Here is a 10,644-nt window from a genome sequence, read left to right on the forward strand (position 1 = left end):
GAAGCTAGAAGCAAACTTCTGCAAACATTTTCTTTCCATCTAGGGTTTGTCTTCAAGGACTAGAAGTTGTGAGCCATCTTCAGATTATTTTTTTTAAGGTGAGTTCTTAGTTAGATTCCACCTTTGGGTTTGTGTGATCATGCTTGCAAGAAGATATATTTTTCTAGGGTTTATACATAGTGTAATTGTACCCCTTTTCATGCCATGCTTACTTAACTTGTTAATACTTGCTAGATGAAGGTTTTACAGGTATTTTATGGTCCTTAGAGACATGATACACTTTGGGATACTTGGATTTGAGGTTTTTGGGTCAAAAATACCAATTTTGAGGGTGATGGACTGTCATAACTCGCCACGACGAGTAACTACTCGCCACAGCGATCTAGACCTCCAGAACAGGAGGTTTACTCGCCCCCAACTCGCCACAGCAAGCAACTGCTCGCCTCCCCAGCAATTCACTCGCCATGGCGATTCGCGGGGCGGTTTTTTCCGTTGTGTCTTCTTACAAAAGTGAACCCCTCAATCCAAGGTTCCATTGAACATATTTTGAAAAGATTTTCTTGATTGTGAAACAAGTATTTAACTAATCAAGTAATATGCATGGTATGTGAGAGAAGTTATAGGTGTAGAATCAGGTATTGAACTATATATTAAGTATGGGAATGAACGTAGAGCCTCGAGATAGCTTGTCGAGAAATAGATAGTTAGGCATGAATTTTATGTATGCTAAGACATGAACGATTATCATCTTTTCGCACGTAAGATAAGCAAGTAAGTAAGACAAGAATCTTTTTTTTATATGGTCAGGACCATTAAGTAAGAGTAGGTGTCGTGTCTTTTGTATTCCTTCCACGGGTGGATACAAGAGGTTCTCCAAGGGGGACGGGATAAGCCGTAAGGGACCCGCACGCCACTGAGGGAGTCCGGTGTGCCTTAGCTAGGTAATTTTTCACCGGTAGTAAGGGATTAACTTTCGGGATTACTCCACCCGAAATTAATTCGTAAAATGAACTCAGATTTATTATTTGTTTGTTCGACGCTAACTTCCAATTTAATCATGTTTTTGGTTATAATTGTTGTTAGAGATGTTCAAGATTAAGAAGTGAATCAAGTAAAGAAAGTTATGATAATGACGAGTTAGGTTTAACCTAATCGTTTGACTTAGGGTCGTGTCTTGAAATATAGATCTTGATACATAGAGCGTATATTGATATAGCGGTCTTAGATTTTCCCCTTGACTGCCATGACACGCATAGTGAAGCAAGACCTTAAGTAAGTTAAGAAGAACCTATGACGGATCTAGTAAGCACTACCGTCTAGAAGAGCAAATCACCCACGTATAGTCAACCGGCAGGTTGTATCTTAGACACGTGATAAACGTAGGTTTTTCCCCAAGGGTTATCACTAGCATAGGGTTAGAAGAACTCACTGAGGCATTATGTCTCACCCCCCTCATTTTTTGTTCAGGTTCACAGGTTACTCGAGGAAAAGGTAAAGAAAAAGTCTTGGATTGTTCTTGCTGTCATGGAGCCAGCCTGATGTGGATTAGAGATGCATATGTTATATTATGAGATGTGTTGTACACACTTTGTATTTGTACTACGTTTAGCAAACTTTGGTGTAATAATGTAGCATAACAACTTTGGGATGTGAATGTATCTAAACACGTGGCTTGATGTTGTACTTCTTATTGTATTATTAATGTATCCAATATCAGTTTTAGCGCACATTTGAATATTGTAGACACTTTCAAAATGCGCGTTATAAAAGCTCATCAAATACATTTTTTTGGGCGTAAATACAGTTTTTCCCCATTATGTTTCAAAACGTTCCCTACAAGAAAACTCGCCTTTAGTGACCGATTTTTGTCTCTGATTGACTAAAATCGGTCACTAATTAATTAAGCGACGAATGACCAACTGAAAACAATCGTTAAAATGCTGGTCGCTAATCTATAGTGACGTTTTTTGGCTCCTTAATAAATAATTTTTTTTTTGCCCTCTATCTTTTGGGAAATATTCTCTCCTGACCTTTTATCGTTAGGGCAGTATTCTTTTTGGTCCTCTATCTTTAAGGAAATAAGATCTTTTGGCCCTTTATCTTTATAAAAAGTTTTGATTTTGGCCCCTTGTTTTGGGACACGTGGTGTGTTCTCAACAACTTTGTAACATTTTGTAAAATTAAGGGGCAAAATTTTTTATTTTTTTTGTCAGGGGCCAAAATCGCAACTTTTTAAAAGTTAAGGAGTCCCAAATGCACTTAAGATTTTATTTTTTTTAATTTTACTCGTATGGTTTTTTTTTGTTCGCGGGCTTCAAAAGAAGATGCTGAAGCGTGCAATGGCGCAACCATTATCATCTTTCTACCCTCGCTCCGAAAACCACCAACTCCTCCACTTACCCATGACTCGGTAAACAAATCAACTCACAAATGATCAGAAACGATTCAGACTCCTGAACCGCTCCAAAAACCGCATTGCTTGGAACACTTTGCTTTCATGTTTCTTGCGGTGCGGGAAACCACGTGAGGCGATTGATGTTTTGACGGAGATGGGCAGGGATAATGTTGAGATGAGTGAGTTTACTTTGTGTTCTGTTCTGAAGTGTTGTGTGTAACACCCTTAAATCCCCTTATGCAATATTTAATAATAAATCAACCAATACATACAAGGTTCAAGGTGCTACGCCTTCAATAATCCAAAACATGCATAATTGATTTTCAAAATTCATAAAACAGTCGCAGCGAATTTATAAAATAAAACAACATAACAACAACATCTCAAGATATATCATCATACACATCATAGTTTCTCAAAATAATCCAACAAATATAAATAAACAAGAATCCCGACAAAGTCCTAAATCAGAACCTACAACTAGACTCCAAAAGCAAGCATAAAAGCGAGGAACCGTCAAAGTATCCCGAGAACTCGCACGATCACGCGTCCTCAATCCTGCACGTCTACACCACAAAATAGAATGACATAGCCGGAAACCCGGAAAAGGGTGAGAAATACTCAACATAGAATATCATGAACATACGAATAAATTCAAGGCAACAATAATGAAATATTCAACAATTCTCTCAAGTACCATTCTCATGTAAATAGGCATATCAATTCTCAAATTATAAATTCAAGATGTATCAAGTATTTACATCGTCATCTTATCACCAAATCAATTCACACCATTCACTCAACGCCGTCATTACAAATGCACAAGATCATGCAGTACTCACATAATCATGTACACACCATCACACATAATCACATCATTGAATACAATGACTCTCAACACAATCCATATGCATGCAATGTTCTAGACACGACTCTACATGCATGTGGGTACCATTTGGTTGTCGAAGTTCTTTTACCAATTGATCCATCAACCCTCATCGACACTCATCAACACTCAACATCAACACTTGAACTTGACCATATATGCATGAACATATGACTCAAAGGAGGAACCTTCCCTAAAAAAGTATTTTTTATATGGAAAAAGGTATTTTTGTTTGTTTATTATAAAGATTGTTTTTTCCAATGTTATGTACCGGGCTACCGGCTCTGAGAATACTTGATCTTTTCTATGGGTTAATATGGACGCAATCCTCTTTCTTATGCACCAAACAGACCTAAATATGTTAACTTAAATTGTTACCCAGCACAATCCGAACGAAAATTTTGTTACCAGCTTTCCCAATTCTTCTTCCTTCCCCATCCATCCCCTATTTAATGTTATTTATTCTTGCTCACTCTTACATATGAGTCTAAAAAAACTTCTTAAAAAAACATTATTCTAGAAAAATGAATAAAAAACAATTTCTTTAAATTCTCTCATGTATAGTTGTATGCGTATCGAAACAAACTAAATTATATATGTATAGTTGATGTTCAGTTTTTTATAATAAGAGAATGAATTAATGTTGAGCACAAGTTTCATGTTTCAACCACATATCATAATAAATCACAAAGATTATTTACTCAACTGAGGAATCAAAAAGATTAACTAGAGCAATGAAGCCTTGTTATGTTGAGCACAAGAGTCCGAGAGGGATCTGGAAGCAAAGTTTCAAAGATGCTATACTAAAACTAGAATAAAATAAACATGATTATGTTGGTTTATAAGACAGGAAACATAAACAATTTTGAGTAACATGTTCAGCACAAACATTATCATAAACTTCAATAATATTAGATAATGATAATAAAGTTATAGGTTTGCACACAGAACTATCAAAAGCAAGACATGACTTAAAATACTAACAAATAAAAATAAAATTATCCGACTTGGCTATAAGGTGTTTCAACTTGCTCTCCAACTCCTTCAGTTTCTTGAGGGGTGAGCATATGATTAACATCTTTCTTCTCTTTAAAACATTCTTCAGATTGTAAACACAAGAATCCATTGCGCTCATTAACTTGACCTTCCTTAAAATTTCCATATCTTCCACGTAGTATTTTTTTTGCTTCTTCAATAATTTTTTAAATTTTACGCGCCGACAACCTTTCATTCTTATTGGTTACCGTAATGTTCTTCATATTACCTGTAGATATTTCCTTGGCAGAAACAGTAAGGATACCATTTTCATCAATGGAAAAGCATACCTCCCAGGGCTGGCCACGGGGAGCACCTGGAAGGCATGAAAGACTAGCTGAACCAAGCAAATTAATTATTGTCATTTGCTTTTGCTCTCTCACCCTCATAAACAATAATAGAGGCACCACAATTATCTTTAGCTGTACAATATCCTTTAGTATTTTTGACAGGGATGGAAGTGTTCCTAGGAATCACCACATCCATGATATTTTCCCAATATGTTGCGATACCAAGTGACAATGGGGTAACATCTGTAGCACCAAGTTTGGGACATTCTTAAATTCTTCACTCAAAATTGCAGCCTGAACAGCTGCACCATAAGCAACAGCCTCATCCGGGTTGATACTCTTGCACAAATCTTTCCCCTTGAAAAAGTTTTGCAATAGATCCTGAACTTTGGGAATCCTAAACGATCCACCCACAATAACAACATCCTCAATAAATATCACTCGTGTATATCTTTTAATCACTAAGACAACTGTCGACAATTTTCAGACACTCATTGAAAAGGTCCATATTAATTTCCTCAAACTTGGCACGAGTGATGGAAGAAGAAAAGTCGATTCCCTGAAATAACGAATCTACCTCAACGGTGGTGCTAAAACAAAAAGATAGTGTCCTCTTTGCCCTTTCGCAGGCAGTTCTCAACCTCCTCAAGGATTTTGGTTTATGACACACATTTGACATCAAAATTTGACAACTCATAATCAAGTTGCACACACTGCCAGTGAACTATGTGTGTGATTTTATCACTTTGGTGTGAGACTCTGTCACTTCGTCTGCGATCTGGATCAGTGGTTTCGTTCTTAGGTTGTTCCAACTTTGTTTGCATCAGGGATCTTCTCTGTGCGATTTGTGGTTTATTACACTGTGCGATACGTGGGTTTCTCTGTGCGATCTCTGTGTTAGGTGGTTTGTTTACACATTGTTTGTTTCAAGATAAAATAGAGGGATGCATACCAAAACGATAGAATGTTTCTTAGATCCGGGTCATCTTATGTTTGTTTCCAACAAATGAACTCAACTATTTATTGAGGGATGAATCCCTGTATATACAATTACACGGGGCTATTATGTTGTATACCAGTTATATCAGTAAACATAAAAGAATAGTAAACTATGTCTATGTTGTGAATCTAAGCTAACTACAATAAACAACTATATAAATGAGTATAAAAGAGCAGTACAATAAAATTTTGTTCTATTGTAAGAGTCCCCGTCAAGCTGGATCATGAATGTCAATAACATTCAGCTTGGAAAGGAGAATATAAAGCAAGGACATCGAACAGCCTTGGTGTGAATATCAGTCAATTGATCTTTAGAAGCAATTGACGTGAGGTGGATGAAGCCTTTTTGAACCTTTTTGCTGATTAGATAGCAATCAATCTCGATGTGTTTGGTCCTCTCATGGAAAGTGGGATTTTGAGCTATTATAGCTGATTGGTTGTCACAATTCATGTAAATTGGCAAAGCAACAGGAATATGCATTGGTAATTTTCACAGTTTTCAGTAGTCTTGTTACATGAGAGTGGTTGTGATACGTTCGTAATTTTCTGATTTAAATTATATTTGAGATTTCGAACAAATCGAAGAACTTTGTGCCTAGTTAAAATTCATCGATTTGACGTTTTGTTGGCAATGAAATCAACACCCAACAATGCAATGCACAAATTTATCTATTTGATGATCTGTTGGTATATGCAAATGGTTGGAAGTAAACTAACAATAAACTATATTTAGATAATTAATAATAATACGGTTCATAATATTTGCAAATTTCAAACACATATAATCGAAAATAACTAGCTAGTCAATCTGGAGAAAGGGATTTTAGATACTATGTCTCCTTCGGTTGGTTTGCATCAACTATATTTTTGCCCTTTTAAACTGCCAAGTTAATCGTGAATTCATGTTGTTTGTGAATCATAGAACTTCTATCAACATAACCATCTAGAGCATATTAATCCTTATAATTGTTCAAGAGTTACAATTGTTCACCATATTCAGATATGAATAGTTATTTATTAAAACCAAATATCTTATTCGTGAAAAGTTACACGGCTCTGCACCTATAATGTCCTATATCTATTGATCACAATATAGATATTCTAAAGCCGATCGAGATATTTACCTATATAAATCAATAGAAGATCGATACAATTCGAAATTATATATTCTAACATAGGTGAATACTTCTAATGAGTACTTAAAGTCAGAAATATAGATTAACAAGATGATTTATCAGTTCACGTCCACTCTAATGTATGCAGTCAACGAATAATTTTACTCCCTTTACAATGGTAAACATCATTGTTATAGACTTATTTTAAAAGTTGTGGGGATAATTATACTGCATAACTTTCTGATTAGGATGGACCAGCAGGTGAAACAAACCATGTATCAATAAACAGTAGGGCTATGTTTAGGAACCAAAATAACCGCAAAGATATAAAATCAGACCTGAATTATATTTGAAGCAAGAGGAACAATATATAGAAACTAAAAGACCTCCAAATTCCAACGGCATGCAAGTTATGAAAAAGACAATATTTTCTGAATTCTCACACCTTAGCAGCCCTACACACCACACTATCAATTTTTTAGTTTTCAATTCAGTAGTGAAGAGGTGAGTGTTTCTAATGAGCATTTGAAGTCAGAAAAATAAATTAACATGAATAATTGTCACTTCACTTCCACTCAATGTACAAAGCCAGCGAATATACTCCGATTACAGTGCTTAAACACTTTTTCAAGACTTCATTTAAAAGGTGGGGATATTTACAGTGCAGTATACTTTCTTATTAGAACGATGTATCTACAAGCAGGAAGGGAAAAGCAATAGTAATTAAGAGAATCTTTAACAATGTAAATGTTCTTCTTCTCTAATTAAGCGTTTGAACAAGATGGGGCGAGTAATTCTTGAGGGATGTCTAGCTCTACTAGAATTAAACCACATATCAACTTGAAGACCAGATCATTTGCTCAAGTAAAGCATCAAAAAAGGATAAATAGATCCTTAGAAGTATCTTGATCTGGAAGCAAAGTTTCAAGGATGATTCTAAAACTAGGAAATAGGACAGAAAAGAGAAACAATTTTGAGTAACATTTTCAACATGTTTTTCAGCTCCTTGAGATGATGCTCAAGAACATCTATTTCTATCTGTTGGTTATTCTTATTCTTATCAAGCAAATTCATTGCCACAATAATTGCATTGTTGATCTTTTCACTTTCTTGAGGGGAGAGGATTAGATTAACATCCTTCGTCTTCAAAGCATTCGTTATATTGTAAACACAAGAATCCAATGCACTCATTACTGTGGCCTTCCTTAAAAATTTCATATCTTCCACAGTTTTGAGTAACATGTTCAACATGCTGTTCAGCTCCTTAAGATGATGCTCAAGAACATCTATTTCTATATGTTGGTTATTCTTATTCATTTCGAGCAAATTCATGGCAACAATAATTGCATTGTTGATCTGCTCACTTTCTTGAGGGGAGAGGATTAGATTAACGTCCTTCTTATTCAAAGCATTCTTTATATTGTAAACACAAGAATCCAATGCGCTTATTACTTTGGCCTTCCTCAAAAATTTCATATCTTCCACACGGTATTTCTCAGCTTCTTCAATCTTTTTTTCAATTTCAAACTTTGACAACCTTTCTTTCTCATTAGTGATGGTGATCTCGTTCAGATTTCCAGTAGTGATATCCTTAGCAGAAACAGTTAGGATACCATTTTCATCAATGGAAAAGCATACCTCCAAGGGCTGACCACGGGGACCTGGAAGGCAAGAAAGTGTAAATAAACCAAGCAGATTATTGTCACTAGCTCTTGGTCTCTCACCTTCATAAACAATAATAGAGGCACCACAATTATCTACAGCTGTACAATATCCTTTAGTATTTTTGACAGGGATGGAAGTGTTCCTAGGAATCACCACATCCATGATATTTTCCCAATATGTTGACGTTGCGATACCTAGTGACAATGGGGTAACATCACGTAGCACCAAGTTGGGGACATTCTTAAAGTCTTCACTCAAAATAGCAGCCTGAACAGCAGCGCCATATGCAATAGCCTCATCTGGGTTGATATTCATAAACAAAGCCTTCCCCTTGAAAAACTCAAGCAATAGATCCTGCACTTTGGGAATCCTAGACGAGCCACCCACAAGTACAACATCATCAATAGCATTCTTGTATATCTTTGAATCCCTGAGACAATTGTCAACAATATTGATACACTCATTGAAAAAATCCAGATTAATCTCCTCAAATTTGGCACGAGTGATTGATGAAGAAAAGTCAATTCCCATAAATAAAGAATCTACCTCAACAGTGGTGACAAAAGCAAAAGAGAGAATCCTTTTTGCCCTCTCGCAGGCAGTTCTCAACCTCCTTAAGGATTTTGGGTTACCACTAATGTCCACTTTATTCTTCTTTTTGAACTCCTCTACAAAGTAGTTCACCATTCTGTTATCAAAGTCTTCTCCCCCTAGGTGCGTGTTTCCAGCAGTGGCTTTTACGTCAAAGACATCACCCTTAATTGTGAGTATAGACACATCAAAAGTACCACCACCAAGATCAAATACCAAAATATTCTGTTTACCATCATAGTTACTTCGCTTGTCAAGGCCATATGCAATAGCTGCGGCAGTAGGTTCATTGAGTATCCGAATGACGTTAAGTCCAGCAATGGCACCAGCATCTATGGTGGCTTTTCGCTGAGAGTCATTGAAGTATGCCGGCACAGTAACAACGACATTCTTGACGGGCGATCCAAGGTATGCCTCTGCAATCTCTCGCATCTTTGTAAGAACCGCAGATGATATTTCCTCAGCACAAAATTGCTTCTCTTGACCTTTGTACTTGACAGTAATCATGGGTTTGTCATTAACACCAGAAGTAACCTTGAATGGCCACAACATTATATCTTTTTGAACAATAGGATCACTATACTTCCTACCAATTAACCTCTTAGCATCTGAAAAAAATAAATGAAGATCTTAATAGAAAATTGTCACCATTCATTTGTCCAAATCAAGTTTTAAATATAGGTTCAAAACCACAGCATCATAGTTTTTCTTGTAGTCCTAATCACATCAGACCAATGATTGATACAACAAAAACTGCATTTGACTGTGATTTTTGACAATATTGCGACCCAACTACATTTGAGTAGTATCTAGTGATTTTCATTATGATAAAGAAAATTAATCTCTAAATTATCAAAAATGAATTTAAAAAAAAAGAAGATAACAAACAAACCCTAAATGCATGAAGTAATAGAGAATAAAAATAGAAATTTACCAAATACAGTGTTTTCAGGGTTGGTAGCAGATTGATTCTCAGCCCCATTGCCAATCAACCTTTGATAATCAGTGAAAGCAACAACAGAAGGTGTGGTTCTATTGCCTTGATCATTGTGAATAATCTCAACTCTATTGTGATCATCAAGCCATACAGCAACACAAGAATACGTTGTTCCAAGGTCTATTCCGACAGCACGTCCGTCATATTTTCTTGCCATAACCTGTCAACGAAACAAGATAAAGAAAATTTAAAAGGTTAGGAGAATGTTTATGTTTTGTTCTCACACTGAATCACGCTTTCTTAAATAGGAGAAACAAAATTTTGAAATATTAATGTGATTGTACGAGAACATTACGATGCTGCAGCTGAGGATCCAAATCGGAACACTACTCGAGCGTTACTGTTTCCGTGATTTTTGGATTCTTCCAAATTTGGAAGGCCATAAACATCTCTCGAGTTTACTTTTTTTTTTGTTTTAATTTTCCTTCTTTTTTTTAGGGAAATCTCTTGAGTTTACTTTATTTTTGTTTTAAATTTTTTTTAGGGGAATCTCTCGAGTTTACTTTTCAGCCAAATTTAATGTTAAAATTAGCACTTGAACAAAAAAAAAAAATTTAAAATTAGCACTCTTCTCTTTTTTTCATTGTACTATAAATAAATTTTTTTTTTGTACCAAAAAGAATAAAAAGAAATAAGGTTTTTTTTTTTATAATTAAAACACTTTTTATGCA

General features: G+C 35.6%; 1 protein-coding gene and 1 pseudogene across 1 annotated transcript; both read right to left on the reverse strand.

Moving 5' to 3' along the window:
• Positions 1 to 4,260: 4,260 nt before the first annotated feature.
• LOC146905204 (heat shock 70 kDa protein 4-like) lies at positions 4,261 to 5,393 on the reverse strand (annotated as a pseudogene).
• Positions 5,394 to 7,454: 2,061 nt separating this feature from the next.
• Positions 7,455 to 10,133, reverse strand: LOC146905205 (heat shock 70 kDa protein 18-like). Its single transcript, XM_085727638.1, has 2 exons — positions 9,911 to 10,133; positions 7,455 to 9,584 (listed from the first exon to the last, which is right to left on the reverse strand). The coding sequence occupies exons 1-2, from the start codon at positions 10,128 to 10,130 to the stop codon at positions 7,663 to 7,665; spliced, it is 2,142 nt and encodes a 713-aa protein (XP_085583764.1). The 5' UTR covers positions 10,131 to 10,133; the 3' UTR covers positions 7,455 to 7,662.
• Between the last annotated feature and the right edge of the window lie 511 nt (positions 10,134 to 10,644).

This window comes from Medicago sativa, chromosome 7 (assembly GCF_051527215.1).
Source record: "Medicago sativa cultivar Bolivia chromosome 7, Bolivia_mono, whole genome shotgun sequence".
Lineage (NCBI taxonomy): Eukaryota > Viridiplantae > Streptophyta > Magnoliopsida > Fabales > Fabaceae > Medicago > Medicago sativa.

Coding starts and splice junctions, on each gene's coding strand:
- LOC146905205 (XM_085727638.1), bottom strand. CDS start 10,130: ATGGCAAGAAAATATGACGGACGTGCTGTCGGAATAGACCTTGGAACA. Junction 9,585..9,910: donor CCCTGAAAACACTGTATTTG/GTAAATTTCTAT, acceptor TATTTTTTTCAG/ATGCTAAGAGGTTAATTGGT.